At 38.6% G+C, this 16,770-nt stretch overlaps 1 protein-coding gene across 1 annotated transcript in view; it reads left to right on the top strand.

The window, feature by feature from the left end:
• Nucleotides 1–16,770, top strand: part of LOC101881817 (isoleucyl-tRNA synthetase 1) — a 110,800-nt gene that overhangs the window by 45,011 nt on the left and 49,019 nt on the right. The window contains exons 15-17 of the mRNA XM_005149384.3: nt 10,568–10,694; nt 15,390–15,463; nt 15,744–15,938. Coding sequence (XP_005149441.2) covers nt 10,568–10,694; nt 15,390–15,463; nt 15,744–15,938 — 396 coding nt within the window. The remainder of the gene's footprint in view (nt 1–10,567; nt 10,695–15,389; nt 15,464–15,743; nt 15,939–16,770) is intronic.

The following is a 16,770-nucleotide window of genomic DNA, read 5'->3' as shown; positions in this document are numbered from 1 at the left end:
CTGATTCCTCAGGACTTCTCTCAAAACAGAATTAGAGACTGAGAATCTTTTTGTAGGAAATATGGTTACAAGTAGAGATGTCTTATCACTAAATGATTGATAAAATAATATGAGTAAGTGTTTCCAGTATGTGATTTCATAATTACTAGTTTGAATATTGATATCTTTTGTTACATAAAGTTAGCTTTCAAAATCCAGCTTCTTAAAAAGACATTACTTTTTAAGGTTTTCTTGTGTTCCCCATTGATGTCAGTTTACTTTGGGGTGTAACTTCTGAAGTTTGTGTTGTAAATGTTAACCTTCTTCAATATTTATTTATTGAAATTTTGGGAACTCCATCCTTCCCAAAACCTACTTTTTTTTTTTTTTCCTTTGAACAGATCTGATCTCAGAAAGTGTCACAGGAATAATACTTAGCTTTTAAAGGGTTTATTTTTGGGCTCTCTGGAGCTTCAGCCTGTCCTGAAAATGAGAAAATTAGGGATAAATGCTTTTCAGACTATATTAACCTTTGCAAAATGAGTTTGACTGCATTGCTTTTTTTATTCCCCTGAATGACTGATAGGTATATTGTCCCTTAAGAATAGCTGCACTTTTTATAGATTAAACATAGTTGGACAAACTTTGCAACCTGATTGCATTTCTAATTAGATTTTAATGAATTAGCCTAGTGATAAAGCCACGGGTAGTCAAAATATATTAAAGCCAGCAACAGTATCTTCACTTTTCAAAATTAATTTAACTATAGCTTTCTGGAATGATTGCATGAGTAATGTGCCAGCATTTTTGTAAAATCAGAATCACAGAATCAGTTTATCCTTGTGTTTTTAAACTGCTATAGCTTGCACTTCTGGTGTTGTATGTAATATTTTTATACTTGCAGGCTGATAGAAAAGGTTCTGTAGTCTGTATTTTGATATTTAAATATCAACTTTGAACTCTTTCAAAATTTTTTTTTAATTTTTTTAAATCCTTCCTCACCTGAAGTTCTACTTCAGTAACTCCTGAAAGGTTTACCTAGTTTTAATTGCTGGAGACTGCTGCGCTGTTCTGTCGTTGCTTACGTGAGATGTGCAGCACTTGGTATAGTGGAAAATGAGCATCAGTGGAAGAAAGGTAGTGGCAGAAGACAGTGAGTGGCTTCAAAGAAGCTAAGCCTTTTGTTCTTTAATCTTCTTGGCACTGAAAAATTCAAGCATTGTAATAGAGTTTGATGTATAGGTTCTTTGTTGAAGGAATACTTTTTTTTCCCACTTTCACCACTTAAGCTGTTAGTTCTTGCAGGAAATACCACACAGAACACATCTGAAGAACCTTTTTGCTAGAAGTGAATTTCCTGGCTTATACAGTTTGATTTTTACACACATTTCCTGCTGTTCCTGTATGAGCACTGAGCACTCTTAAGACCAAGTGTCTTCATATGTGTCAAACACATTAATCTTTTGAGAAGTTTTTGATCTTGGTCTTTCCAGTCTTTATAATTAGCCATCACCTTTGCTAAGACAGCAAACTGTCTCCCACCTCTTAAAAGGTGTGGTGGGACCACAAATGATGCCTGTCTTGTACCATAAGTCCTGAGGCTGGCAGGGTTTGCAGAAGATGGGCTATAGAGCCCACCTGCAGTAGAAACGTAGTGTTTGTTCTATGAACCTGTAATTCCTGTGCAGATGAGAAATCAGAGTTTGGTGGGTGCAACAGAATTACAAGGCATAACGGAATTATGGCATAATTAAAGAAAATCAGTAGCTGAGTCCTTTGTTTTCCTCCTTTTACTTCTTTCTGTAGGATGTCTTGTATGTTACTTTTTTCCTAGTTTACCATTAATAAATATATTTTATCTGAACAGACTAAAATGTATCCTGCATGTGTGTATAAGTGTTCACTTTAGAGTTTTTCTTTAATATGACCGTAAAATTGCTACTGTTCTTTTCTGAATCATCGATCACGCTTTCTCATGAAATGTGAATACAAATGAGGTCCTCGCTTCGTTAGCGACTGTGAAGCACCGTACTGTCACTAGATGGCAACATTTCCCGAGGAAAATACCATTCTTGTATTGCCTGCAGGAGAAAGTGGAAAGAAAATCGCTGCAGGGCTTAGCCTTGTGTTTGCCTAATTTAGAGCAGCGTAAATCAGACGCTTTTATTACTGACTGTTTTCAGACATAGCTGAGGTTTAGAAGCGAATTTTTGTTGCAGTTGATTTTGATGGCTTGTGTTCCGCTGTGTCCTAATTTTTCTGTTTCCACTTAAAGGCTCTTGAGCAGAGATTGATGGTTATGTCATGAATGCAGCAGGTATCTTTTCAGTCCCAGTGAATGGTCATCAAAAGCATGTTGTTTGCTTCAAGGAACAGCTTACTAAATAAAGACTTCAAATGTCAGTTCACTAAATTATAGTACCAACGTTCTTAGGCAGCTGGTAAATCTAGCTGCATGTGCAGTTTGTTGAATGTTTGCCACCGTTACAGGAATCTAGGCATGTTTATATATACAAATAAAAGTGAATATTAAGTAGTAATGCTGTATAAAAGTATTTTGTAACTATAAATGTTAAAATACTCCAAAGAAAACTGTAGAAAGAAGAAAAGTGAAAGCTGGCTTCAGTGTATAGGGGTTTTGGCCATTGGTGATAAGATTAAGAATTTTAATAGCAATTAGCATGGTGCCTGGGTCACACAGAATCTAGCAAGGTATTTTTAATGAGTATCACAAAATTGGAGGTCAGGGCTTCACTTCATCTTGGCTTGTCAGGCAGCTGCGTGGTGCTGACGGCTGCAGGGCCGTGATGCAGTCTGCAGCAGCATTGCAGTCTCACGCCAAAGAGTGGGTTGCTATGGGAACCAGGATAAAAGAGCAAAGAAAACATTGCTATATCAAAATGATTGAAAGCACTATTCATTTAGCAAATATAAGTCTCATATAAGCAGAAAATACTCTTGCAGTGTCAGAGGCCACCTGAACTTGTATGGGTATAAGCTTGTGCACCATTCTAATAAGCTTTCTTGAATTGAGGAGGAGAAAGAGGCCGCTGCAGTGGAAATTGTGCTTTCTAACAGCTGACTTTCCCTCTCCTCCCATCTCCTTCCTCCTGCCTCTCCCAATGTTTAATTAGGTCCATGATATAGATGGGTGCTAATGAAAGGGTCAGAAGGGCAGGAATAGTTGCTTATTTTATTTCCTTGAATTAAAAACCATTAAAAATCAATTTGAGGGCATGTTGAAGGAGGCTTGTTATTAGAGTAAATTAACATAATGGAATTTAAGACTTTCTCTTCTAAGGCTTGGTTAATATTTAAAAGGAAAAGCAAGTTCTACACCTAAACCAAAAAAAAGCCCCATCTGTTATGGTGTGAGATTAAAGAATTCCATATTTAGTTAAATGACGTACTTGGCTTTGGTTTTACTGTTCCGAATCAGCTATCCTTGTGGAAGGAAAACTTTCCTTTCCAGAAATACAAGTGATTCCTGATTTCAGGTGTTGGTTTAAAAAGTTACTGGCTTGCCAAATGAAAGGATAGGTCTGGGACCGTCTTTCCAGAACCAGACAGATGCTGTGTACTGATGTGGTGTTAGATCTTCTAATTCACACTATTTGAGGTAGTGTTTCGTGTATCAACTTCATGCTCTAACTCTTATGGGACTGTTTTTCAAATAATTCATAAGCTAAGAGATTTCTTAAATTAGTAGTTATAAAATAAATCTGATCCAATTTATAAAGTTGCTGTGGTTTTCCAAAGAATGTCATAAAATGGTAAGAATGGTAGAGTGATAAAGGATTAGTGCATCTTTATGTAACATCTTAAACAGCTTTTAGTGGTAAATTAATAATAAAATGTATGAGGCAAAACCTACTGTGGCAGTACTTGGCAGCTGTTTATTTCAGCAGTGTTGTGGTCCTTACAGAAAAGAGGGACAGTACTGCTTTGAGATGGAGGTCCTGTGTCCTCTGACTAGGGCAAGGTGAGCCAGCTCACAGAGTCATGCAGAGCACATCTGAGCTTTGAAATAGAGTAGTAAGCTGAAGTCAGTATTTGCAGTTCTGTTAAGAGCACAAGAGATATACTTCAAAATATAAGTACAGAAAAGGAATAAATAGAATCATAGAATAGTTAGGGTTGGAAAGGACCTTAAGATCATCCAATTCCAACCCCCTTGCATTGGGCAGGGACACCTCACACTAAACCATATCACCCAAGGCTTCATCCAGCCTGGTCTTGAACACTGCCAGGGATGGAGCATTCACAACCTCCCTGGGCAACCCATTCCAGTACCTCACCACCCTCACAGTAAAGAATTTCTTCCTTATATCCAATCTAAACCTTCCCTGTTTAAGTTTGATCCCATTACCCCTTGTCCTGTCACTACAGTCCCTAATGAAGAGTCCCTCCCCAGCATCCCTGTAGGCCCCCTTCAGATACTGGAAGGCTGCTATGAGGTCTCCACGCAGCCTTCTCTTCTCCAGGCTGAACAGCCCCAACTTTCTCAGCCTGTCTTCATATGGGAGGTGCTCCAGCCCCTGATCATCCTCGTGGCCTCCTCTGGACTTGTTCCAACAGTTCCATGTCCTTTTTAAGTTGAGAACACCAGAACTGCACACAATGCTCCAGGTGAGGTCTCATGAGAGCAGAGTAGAGGGGCAAGATCACCTCCTTTGACCTGCTGGTCACTCTCCTTTTGATGCAGCCTAGGATACGGTTGCTTTCTGGGCTGTAAGCACACACTGCCGGCTCATGTTAATTTTCTCATCGACCAACACCCTGAAGTCCTTCTCCACAGGAGACATTAAGATGTCTTAATCCTTTTAAGTTTCGTTCTGGATTGTGTAACAATTGAGATTTATTTTGTTAAATCCTATACATTTCTCTTCTGGAAACAAGTCAGAAAGCAAATATACTCATTTTAATGGATGCTGTTCTTCTGTATTAATTGGTGATGAGAAGTCACTGGCTCAGCAACCATGGTAACTTGCTGTTAGCACACCCATTCATACTCTGGGAGTGAAGATGGTCACTAATGTGCTATTTTAAAGTCCATGCCCACTTTGCTTCTGTGATTCGGATGCTGAGTAGTACATAGACTTTGAAGGCAAGGAAAATGGTTTCTGTTGTAATAAGAAAATAAGTATTGTTAAAGGACTGGGTTTTGTTTTGCTCTTCATGGGGTTTCATTTTTCCTTGGTAAATGAAATTTTATTTTAGACACTAAGAAAATGAGTAGCTACCAAGAAAGGATGTGGGAGTTCTCTGTGCAGAGGACTTAGCAATGCATGAATTAAGCAAGGCCCCAAATCTGCTTAAAAAAATGGGAATAAACAGTTAAAAAGGGACATACAAATCTGGAGCAAATAAGGATTTTCATAATCTCTAACCTTGTTATACCAAGGTTTTGATGTTGGGGAGAGTAAGGCAGAAATCAACATTCAAATCATTAGGACTGATGTAGTTTCATTCAAAACCTTTCTAATTTGTGATTCAACAAATCATTATGTATTCCTTTGTGTGGTGAAGTTCAATTCCCTGAACTTCAACTTTTCAACTGCTGAAATGTCTGCATCCTAGAGTTTATTTGGTGCACTATCCTGGGTGCCAAGAAAGTAGAAATCGCTGTCACCCCACCTTATTCTGCATGCATGAATCAAGAGCTTCATGACCTGCTGAGACAGCAGGCTCCTTAACCACTAGGCTATGTGTTTAAGAAAGAAGTATGAAATCTTATATGTGTCATTTTGCAGAGAAATGTGAAGGTCGAAACCAACACAAATTGTAGGCCAGTTGGGAAATAGAATACCTGTTTCTAACAGTTTTAGGAACTGCAGCAGGATTGCATTAGGAGGGAAGTTGCTGCTTTGGGTTTCACTTGCAGCATTGTGGAACTGCTTAGTACGGGAGCTTGAACTTCACTGAGTTCTGCATTTGTGCAGTGCCATTAGCAGTGGACTGCTCTAAATGGGCTGTAGCACTCATCACCTTGCTTGTCATACCCAGCTGCAAAGACAGTGGCATGAATGTACTGAATATACTGAAACCTGCCCTTTCAACCTGAAGGGGTGTGTGGTACATAGCTGATTAGACCCAAAAAGTGTGTGTACTGGTATATGGGAAAGGGCTGCTTTTCATGTATCTTTCTGTTGTAAAATATGACTGTTTATGTAGGTGGCCTTTCAGTTCTGTCTTTTTCTTAGTGTTTTTAAAGCTTCTAAATATGGAATCCTAGACTGATTTGAGTTGGAAGGAACCTTAAAGCTTCTCCAGTTCTCCTGTCACGGGCAGGGACACCTTCCACTGGAGCAGGTTGCTCCAAGCCCCTGTGTTCAACCTGACCTTGAACACTGCCAGGGATGGGGCAGCCACAGCTTTTCTGGGCACCCTGTGCCAGCGCCTCAGCACCCTCACAGGGAAGAGCTTCTGCCTAAGATCTAATCTAAACCTCTCCTCTGTCAGGTTAAAGCCATTCCCCTTGTCCTGTCCGTACAGGCCCTTGTAAGAAGTCCTTCTCCAAAGTTCTTGTCAGCCCCTTTAGGTGTTGGAAGTCTGCTCTGATGTCTCCCTGGAGCCTTCTGTCATGCAGAGAGGTCAGTGTGTGGCAAACTGTGCAACCATTCACTTTCAGGGGACTTTCAGCTCTAGGGTTTATTTAGGCAAGCAGTTTTTTTTTTTAACACAGCCCCAAAGGTTCTGAAAGTGTCAGTAGTGATTCACTGTTTTATCACAGTGTTATCAGAGTCACAGTTCTCTGCAGTGTACCTGGGAATACAGGTGGAAGATTTAACTGGGAATTATGAGGAAGGCTGTGGGCTGATAGGATTAAACACGGTATAGCAAGTTTCAGGGTGAGGCCAGGTTTCCCCTGCATAGGAGAAAAGGAAGCAGAATATCCCTGGGGGATGACATTGCTCTGGTTGCTCCTCACTCTCCTTGTTTGTGTAAAACAAACAGACCTTCATTGCTTTGTGTAGATGGAAGAGTACTTCCTTAACTAATAATACGTACCTGTGGCAGGATGTTATCCTTCTTAAAAATTAACAAGAGAGGTATACTGAGAACATATCAGAGAAGAGGATTAAAAGAAATTAAAAAAAAAGAAAGCCATGTAGAAATGCTAACCTGGACTTGGTGTAACATAATGATCAGGTGTTAGGAACAACATGGTTGAGAATGCTTTGTTCTGTCTTCCCAGCCCAGTGAAATATTGAAATAGAAGGTGCCTCTGATTTTTATTTTTTTTTCCTCTTTCTGTTTCCTTATATAGGTAAGTCAGAAGTGTCAGACTGAGATATCTGTAGCTATATCGAGTGAGAATAAATAAATGGGCTCCAGCCTTCAAGAGCCATGTGAGTGGCAAGCCTGTTCTCTGCTGCAGATAGCTCCTCTAGCTTGTTCCTAGTTGGAGGCTGTGTCTGCTGTTTGGTGTGTGGGCAGCATCTGTGCATTGGTGAGAACCAGTTGTTCGAAGTAACAGTTTCTTTGAGTGATGGGCTCAAAATGTGTCTGAGATACGGGCTCTTTTTATTTTATTTGATGGCTGTGTCAATGTTCTTTGTATTGTACTTCTAAAGAGCATAAATCATTGTTGCAAATGTTGTTCATAGTAGATTGAGTGGTTTGTGTTTTATGTTCCAATAAAAACTGGCAGCAGGATCAAACAATTTTACTGGAAAAGGTATATTATACACTTTCATAGCTGGGAGAGACCAATCACACCGCATACATTTTTGTGGTTAATGTCCACTTTGGGGATAAAAATTAATTTTTCATGCGTGTTTTGAAGAGGTAGAGTTGAAAATCTTAGCATTTTAATGTCACCAGGGGATTGTTTCAGCCTCTAGCTATGTTAAATAGGACTCATAATTTCAGCTAATCAGTGTCTAACAACTTCTGAAAAATGGAGATTAGTTTGGGGATGATGTAAAGAGACCTTTTCCACATTAGTGGAATGCTAGGCAAATGCTAAGGATCTTTTACAGTTTCCACTTGTGTTTGGAGAAGGGGGTCTCTTAAGGTCATCACAAAAAGTTACCAGTAATGAGTCCCACTCTAAAACAACTTGTGAAAGCCTTAAACTTCAGGGATACGGATGTCATGTGAAATGTTAGTCACCAAGTTTGTTTAAAATCTTGTTTTATATCACATTTTCGTTGAAGACGTTACAGAAGATAACTTTGCAGCTGAAAGTAAATACAGAATAACTAGTGAGCCTATAGAACTTCAAGGTGATATTTAGTGAGTCTTTTAACAGTAGTTTTTATCCACCTGAGACAATACTGCCATCAAGAAGCCCTCGGATCTCCACATGGCATCAGCATGGGTGAAACTTGTAAAAGACAATAGCTTTCTTCTCCATCAGTAGATTTTTTAGGAATACTCACTCTTACATTGTAAATCTCTTGCTGCTGGACCAAGTCTTACCCTTGAATGTCATGTGAATCCATTCTCTTCCCTGTAAAGGATTCTTTAATCTTTTTTACTCTTGGTGTTGATCTGTGATTAAAAATCATTCTTATTCAGAAGAAATTGATAAACACAAAGAGCTTCCAAAACAAAAGGAGGAAGAGACCATGTGTGTTCTGTAATTTGGCTGCTCCTCCTTTAGAAACTCTGTGTCTCTAAATCCAGGATTTAGAAAGGAAAACTTGCCATGGTTTGCTTAATAACTCAATTCTAGAGTTACTTGTATTATTGTTTGTTTATTCACAGCTTCTGTGTCTGAATATCATTGGCTTAGGCTTATTCTTTCATTTGAGGTTGGTCTTCTTATGTGCCTCTTTAGGCACGAAAGGAACGTATTGTTGATCTCAAAACCCATTGCTTTTCCTCATCTGCTATATAATCATTGTATAAATAGTTAATTGTATACATCAGGAAAGAAAGCAATTAGCTCCTGATCAAACCATCAGGCCATTTAGCATACCCAGGGCTCATGAGATTCTCTGAGCTCCAAGACATTTCCATATGATGAAAATTTGTCTTTAACATCCCTCAGAGCCGATTAGTACTCAAAATAAGTTTTTAGCAAGCATTGATAGGGTTTTATGTTCGGGGTATATGTGTGTGTTGGTTTTTAATGGAGAATTAAAAGTGTAGATGATAATGTGAAAATAGTTGTGGTGGTTTTTTTTGTTTTGTTTTGTTTGGGTTTTTTTTTGTAGGATACATTAACCTGAGCTGTCTTTATTCTCAAAGTCTAAAAGTAATGTGCAGACACCTGGATGTTCATGCATAATGCAAGGTGCCTTTTGGTGCCTTCTTTTGAGAATTTGAAACTTTGTAATTTCATTCAGCATCCAAATAAGTAACTGGCATTTTTTTCTGTATGTAAAATAGCGCAGTAGTCCTGTTATCCACCATTAGCCGTAGTCCTCTAGTGGTGGACTGTCCTGAGGACTTTTGGCCACTGTTGCATCTTCAACGAATTTATTGTATGTTGCACATATTTCACAGAATCCTAGAATGATTTGGGTTGGAAGAGACCTTAAAGCTCATCCAGTTCCAAACCCCACTACGGGCAGGGACACCTTCCACTAGAGCAGGTTGCTCCAAGCCCTAACCAGCCTGGCCTTGAACACTGCCAGGGCTTCTCTGGGCACCCTGTGCCAGTGTCTTGCTACCCTCACATGGGAGAACTTCTTCCTAGTATCTTAATGTCCCTGCTGTCAGGTTAAAGCCATTCCCCATTGTCCTGTCCCTACAGGCCCTTGTAAGAAGTCCCTCCCCATATTTCTTGTCAGCCCTGTTGTGGTTTAAGCTCAGCCCTAAATCACGTAATCACTTTCTCCCTTCCTCCCTTTCCTTCCCCCACTCCTGGAGGGATGGGGGAGAGAATCGAAAGAATGTAACTCCCAGGGGTTGAGATAAGAGCAGTCCAGTAACTAAGGTATAACACAAATCACTACTGCTGCCACCAATAATAATAATGATAAGGGAAATAACAAGGGAAGAGAATACAATACCAGCTGTTGATACCTAGCCTGACCGACCAGTGAACTAGGCCTTCTGGGTAACTCTCAGTTTACATCCTGGGTATGGTGTGCTGTGGTATGGAAAATGTCTTTGGCTAGTTTGGGTCAGGTGTCCTGTCTCTGCGTCCTCCCAGCTTCCCCTCTTCCCTGGCAGAGCATGAGACTCAGAAAGTCCTTGGTCAGAGTAAACATTACTTAGCAACAACTAAAAACATTGGTGTTATCAGCTCTGTTCCCAGACTGAAAGTCAAAAACACAGCACTGCACCAGCTATGAAGAAGGAGAAAAAATGACTGCTATTGCTGAACCCAGGACAAGCCCCTTTAGGAATCTGAAAAGTATCATAAGGGAGTAAGATTAAAATGGTAATTTTAATTTCAACAATTTACCTGAATATCAAAGAAAGAAAGAAAGGCAGGAGAAATGGTGTTTAGTTTTTGGCAGCAAGTCTATAGGCCTTGCAGCAGCCAGTGCTGTAATAAAATGTCCTCTGATTCATGCAGTATGCAGAAATTAACTTGCTTTATGGATGAAATCAAAATAACTTCTTACTAGCTTTCTTTTAAGTGGAATGCAGTGATAAAAGATTACTTCTCTTACTTTTGGAACAGGGTTCCAGATTTTGTAAGGGAGAAACGTTTCGGGAACTGGCTTAAAGACGCACGAGATTGGGCTATATCTAGGAACCGGTACTGGGGAACACCCATCCCTCTGTGGGTCAGTGATGACTTTGAGGAGGTAAGAAACCAAAAGCTTCCAGTTGACAGAAAAGCTTATCTGTGTATGCTGTTTGCTTATTTTGATGCTATTACATCTTTAGCTGCTGTAGTCTTAAGTCCTAGTAATATATCTTAACAGTGCATATTTATCTGTAGTAAGTGATAGATATAGGCATATGTATACATGCATTTGTGTGATCATATATGTTTGTTTTTCTTTTCCCTGAAAACTTCTAGCAATTTTACTTGGGTTTTATCTTAGCATTAATCTTATCTTTTCCCAGAAGAATTTGCGGTTATGGTAAATTAATGGAAATAAAAAATGAGAAAATGACAAGCAAGAGTGTATTTTTTTTTCTTTTTAACTCAGTCCTTCCAGTCTCCTTTTGAAATTCTTCTGGTCCATTACTTCAAGCCAAATGAGTAGCTGAAAGCGTAAAAGCAAGTTCACCATAGGAGAAATTACATTCCCATCTGTAGCACTACAAATATACAGCAGAATGTAAAAATTTGAATTTAGTGGAATAATGGAAGTATATGATGGGAATGTTGGAAATGAGGGGTTTGGAATTGTGTGGTACCCTGTAGTTGGTAGCATAAAGGTAACTGCATGAGTGAATGAATACTTTACACAGTGTTGATGATTGCCCTTTTCAAAGTCAAACCACTAAGGTTTAAAACTGTTTCTGAAGCATCCCAAGCCTTTATTTTTTTATCTCATTTGATGAGAAAATGTTTACTTTTTAGATGTGGATGACCTCGACTAGGAAAATGTCTTCTTGAAAAGTATTTTACTTCCTTAAGCTGCCCTGTTGCATAGAAGTGCACCATAAAGCATTTTTTAGTTCCTCTTTATTGCAAATCTTGTGGATAGGCAGGAGATATTGGGAGCAGGAGGGAGATACTCATAGCAATTACGATTTAAGTACCTAAGAAATCCTTGGCATTTGAATTCTGTTTATGCTGTGTGTTTGTAAATTACTGGCAGACCAAGTCTTTCTGTCTCTCATATAACAGTTAAAGTTTAGATTGAAGGCTGATAGTTTATATCTAAAAATCAGTAATAATGTTAATTTAAGTCCCTTCTTTGGTATAACAAGTTTTTTAGACAGAGAAAAGGCTTTCAGTTTTGTGCTAAAGTATTTCAAGACTTCATTCTGGAACAGAGAAGGATTGTGTAAAGGTTACATGACTCCCACTCCTTGCCTCTAATGTTTCATTTTCTGTCCAGTCTCCCCATGTCTGTATTCCTGTATGTACAGATTTATTTGGGTTTTTAGGTTTGATTTGTTTTTAATAACAATATGATGTCTAGTTTGGAAGATAGACTTTTCCTTCATCAGGGCTTGGTGTTCTGAATAATGACAGAAATACCAACAGGCGTATTATGTTTATCCATAGATTTATACGTTTCTTCTTAGTCCAGAGTCTGAGTGTCATGCTTCAATAGTCCAGTATGGCTTCTGAACAATGCTATGTTTCAATCTAGGGTTGGTTTTAATATGTACTCTCTTTTTGTGCATGTGAGATATAACTTGAAAACTACCATTGGAACTGATGCGGAGCATAAGGCTTAAGTGACATCTGCTCTCATATAGAAATAATATTCACTTAGAATTTCCTGACTTCAGTTTTACTGCAGCCTAGTGCCATGCAGAGCCTCTTCATGTCTTGTTCTCAAAAGAGCACTGTCACATGCAGTTATGCTGTGCATATTAAATCCTGGAGAAGTAATAACAGTTCCTTATTTAATATACAGGAAGTTGAATTAATTGGTATTAAAGTGAATTTTATTACAAATCCATATCTGGTTTCCCACAGTTTTAATTTATCTTTTATTTTAGTTTTCTTTTAGCGTAGTTATCAGGTAGAGACACATAATGGAAGTTAAATTTCAAAGCTTGTCTTTATTACCACATTTTCACAGTCAGTTTATCATACTAACCTCTCGAATACAAATGATTTTCTCAGTGGAGGAACACATTTAATATGGATTAGGTAATAACATTTTTTTTAATGTAGCACCCAAATTGGTAAAGTGGACATAGGCTAATTTTATAGGACTTGCATACAAATTTTAGTGTGAAATATCTAGTGATGTTATGGAAAGTCTCCCTTTCATTGCTTGTCACGTATGTAAACTGTTAACCTTCCACTAGTTCTGATGCCCTTGGTCTTTCACGACAGGTTTGGAAGAAGAGGAGTCTAGCTGTGCTAGAAGGGTGAGGGACCTTCCTTAGGTCACTCTCTGGTCTGCTTTGAGGTTGTGTTATGAATGCCGCTTCTAGCTGACCTTCTCAGTCATTTATTCTAATTTCTATTCAGAAGATGCTTTCTAAAGATCCCAAAATGTCTTGCTGATACACTGATCCACTACATGGACTTCTTGCTATATATGAACACTGCTTATTCTTTGATTATAGGTATTAAACAGAGCTGAAATGCCAAACCAATAAAAGCAAATATTTTTATTTAATAGGGACTGCAGAGCTATGTCACAGGAACACTGAGGTCCACAAATGCTGCTGGGTGGCTTTATTCTTCCTGTTTACATGGATAATCCCAGATGTAATGCTAATGTTCATTTTGTTAGAGGTATTTACCCTTGACCTCTGATTTCACATTAGGTCTCAGTGATGCTGAAACAGAGTTGAACAGCCCCCAGTCCCAGCCTATTTATCTCAGTTTTTGCTATCTGCTACTAGATGTTGATATAGCTAGCTATGTAGTTGATATGGCTGAAAAATAAAATGGAGGAAGAACAAGGGACTTACAAAGAAAGAGGCCAGGCATTGGTGTTAAAAAAATGTATCCAAAGCAACAGTTTTGATTTGAGGGCATAAACCTGTTTGTTTTTGCAGAAATGAGTGGGTGCAGCCTTATGAGGGATTGGAGTTAATTATCATCTACTTACTGTATTGTTCTCTTGCCTTCAAGTATCTAATGAACTACACTTTTGGGCACAGTAGCTCCATCCTTCTGACTTGGACAGTGACAGTCTTATTCAGTATGGTGGTATCTGTGTTCCTCTGGTGATTGCTGGATTCTTCATGTGGACTTGGGGTTATTTCTATGAATATGTTTTGCTGGGTGCAGTTCTGTAGATGCATCCAGTATTCAGAATTTTACTTAAGTATTATAATGCTTGATTCAAAAAAGCAGCAACTAATGGGCAGGTTTTAACCCAGAGCACAGGGTGAAAGTATGCTCAAATATTAAGGTTAGTTCAGATGAAGTAATCTGTGTATCCAAGGCTATTTTTTACCCATGCTGCTACTAAAACCTTTTCTTCTACCAGCAGTGATGAACTAAGTACCTGCTGCCTGCTCACTTGCTACAGGGCCAACACAGTGAATAAAGAACAGATCTGTGTTAAAAATAGTTTGTTGATAAAGGCATGTTTTCAACTGGGATAAGTCCCCTGGTGTAGGTTGCTGTGTAAACTGCAGACTTGTACTTGATTATTGTAATGACTGTGATGCTTCAATTCTTAAAAGAAAAATAAGACAAATACATAAGGGAAAAATACATTTCAAAACTACTTCATTTAAAAAAAGATGATGATTAGTAATGCAGGTCAGCAGTTGAATCAAACTAGGAAAATTGTAGCTTAAAAACCAGATCAGAGTTTCTATCTTGTCTGTATTCATGACAAGTTTTTGGAATTAAATACATCAAAACCTTTTTGTTAGTCACAATTTCTGTGTCTGTATATATATGCATTTATTTAAGACTAGCTGTAAGAATTGAGCAACACTCTGACTTACTGTATCCCAAGAGCACTTAGAGAGTTATCTTATATAAAAAATGTCTAGCCTGCTTACAGCTTCTTTATGTTGGTACGTTTAATTCCTTCTCTATCAGATCTCTCAAAAACCATTTTTTTTCCCCATGGAATGAGACCAATAGCATGTAGGACTGGCTCTCCAAAATCCAGACAGGGACGGCAGGTTGTGGCTCATGAATCCTGCCAGATAAGAGAAGGCAAAAACACTCCGGGAGGGTTAAACTTGATTAAAACATAAAGCCAAGATAGCCCTGCTTTTCTTTTCCTCTCCTACATGCAGTTTGTCAGGGTAATTTGTTTCATCAACATTTCAAGATACCAATGCAAATCTGTTACTGAAACTTCTTGCCTTTTTTTTTTTAAGATAGTGTGATATGTTCATTGATGCAATAGACCCCAGAAAAGTCTGTACCTTTCTTAATAACCCCTTTATTAGCTGTGACACTGCTTTTCACTTTAAATAGGATGCCATTGATATGAACAGTTTAGTGTACCAGGGATGGAACACTTACACTCAATTCTGAGCAATTTAGCTACTTTGCTTACCTTACCTTCAGAAGAGGAACCTGGGATCTGAAACTCCTATCTGTATAGAAGTCAGGATTATTGGATTTTCAGAGGTGATTGTGTTTGGGGAAAAAAAAACCCCACAGTTTTTGTTATCTGACAGCATTCTTGTTCTTCAAAGTCTCCAATTATTCTGACATGAATTACATTAAATCAGGGCAGTGGTCTCTAACATCAATTAGTGCTTGGTTAGATTGAAGAAGGGGACCTTGTACGAAATTTTTGTTGCTTTTCAGCTGTATCACCAGAAGATACTGACTTACATGTCTCCTGTCTAACATTAAAAGAAAAAAAAAAGAAAGAAAGAAAATTGCTACTGTGTGGAAATATCTGTTTAAATTTCTGGAGTGTTTCTTACAGGTGGTTTGTATTGGTTCAGTGGCAGAGTTGGAAGAGCTGTCTGGTGTGAAAGTCACTGACCTCCATCGAGAAAGGTTGGTCTCAGAGACTTTTTAATTAGTTACATAAAATAGCTGAAGAGAATAGGAAATATTGTCTTTCTTTTCCTAACCCTGGGAAACAGATTTAAAGAAAACAGAAGTAGTAAGAAAACTTGTGATTAACATGCGTCAGTTTTCCTTTCTTCTGTCTTGAACACTGTTAATATAAAAAAATTAAACCCTCTGACCTTTTGGAAGAATCATTAAGAGCGTTAACTTTTTGTGCTAATTTTTGGTTTTGTTTAAAATTCGTCAATCTTTTCCTTTCCCATAGTATTGATCACCTAACAATCCCATCACACTGTGGCAAGGGCTTACTGCACCGGGTCCCTGAAGTTTTTGATTGCTGGTTTGAGAGTGGAAGCATGCCTTATGCACAAGTCCATTATCCATTTGAAAACAAAAAAGAACTTGAAGATGCCTTCCCTGCTGACTTCATTGCTGAAGGCATTGACCAAACCCGAGGATGGTAATTTTCTGCCACTATATTATGTGTTATTGCCCTGTGTCTAACTCTATTACATCTGGTTGAGCCTTTGATGTTGTATAGAGAAGTGTATGATTTTTTTTTTCCCCCTCAGTAAAATGCAAGGTATTCTAAGGTTTGGTGACAAAGTTTTGGAATTCGTGTTTATTCTGTTTTTGAAGTTTGAGGCTGGTTGTTGCCTGTGAAAACTGACAGGTTTTTAAGATGAGTTTTTGTTTTGTTTCTTGAGTAGTACATTTGACTATATACAAGTAGAACTCTTTTGTCCAGTAACTTGAGTTATTAGTTAAATAAACTTATATGCAGGGATTGTGAGAAAGAAGACCTCAAGCCTACTATAGAGGAAGATCAAGTTCGATATCCTCTTACAAACCTGAATGTGCACAAGTGAAGTTCCTGATGACTACAGAAAGGGAAATATAACCCCCATTTTCAAGTAGGGGAAAACAGAAGACACAGGGAACTACACACCAGTCAGTCTCACCTGTGTGCCTGGCAAAATCTTCACTAGGGACTGTAGTGATAGGACAAGGGGTAATGAGTTAAAACTTGAGCAGGGGAAGTTTAGATTAGATATAAGGAAGAAATTCTTTACTGTAAGGGTGGTGAGGCACTGGAGCAGGTTGCCCAAGGAAGTTGTGAATGCTCCATCCCTGGCAGTGTTCAAGGCCAGGTTGGATAAAGTCTTGGGTGACATGCATGGTGTCCCTGCCTATGGCAGGGAGGTTGATCTTCAGGTCTTTTCTAACCCACACCATTGTGACCTCCATTTGCCCACTCCTCTACTCCTCCAACAAACCAGTTGGCCAATGCA

The sequence above is a fragment of the Melopsittacus undulatus genome, chromosome 9, assembly GCF_012275295.1.
Source record: "Melopsittacus undulatus isolate bMelUnd1 chromosome 9, bMelUnd1.mat.Z, whole genome shotgun sequence".
Lineage (NCBI taxonomy): Eukaryota > Metazoa > Chordata > Aves > Psittaciformes > Psittaculidae > Melopsittacus > Melopsittacus undulatus.
The sequence above is the reverse complement of the archived record's forward strand: the minus strand, read 5'-3'. Positions and strand labels throughout refer to the sequence as shown.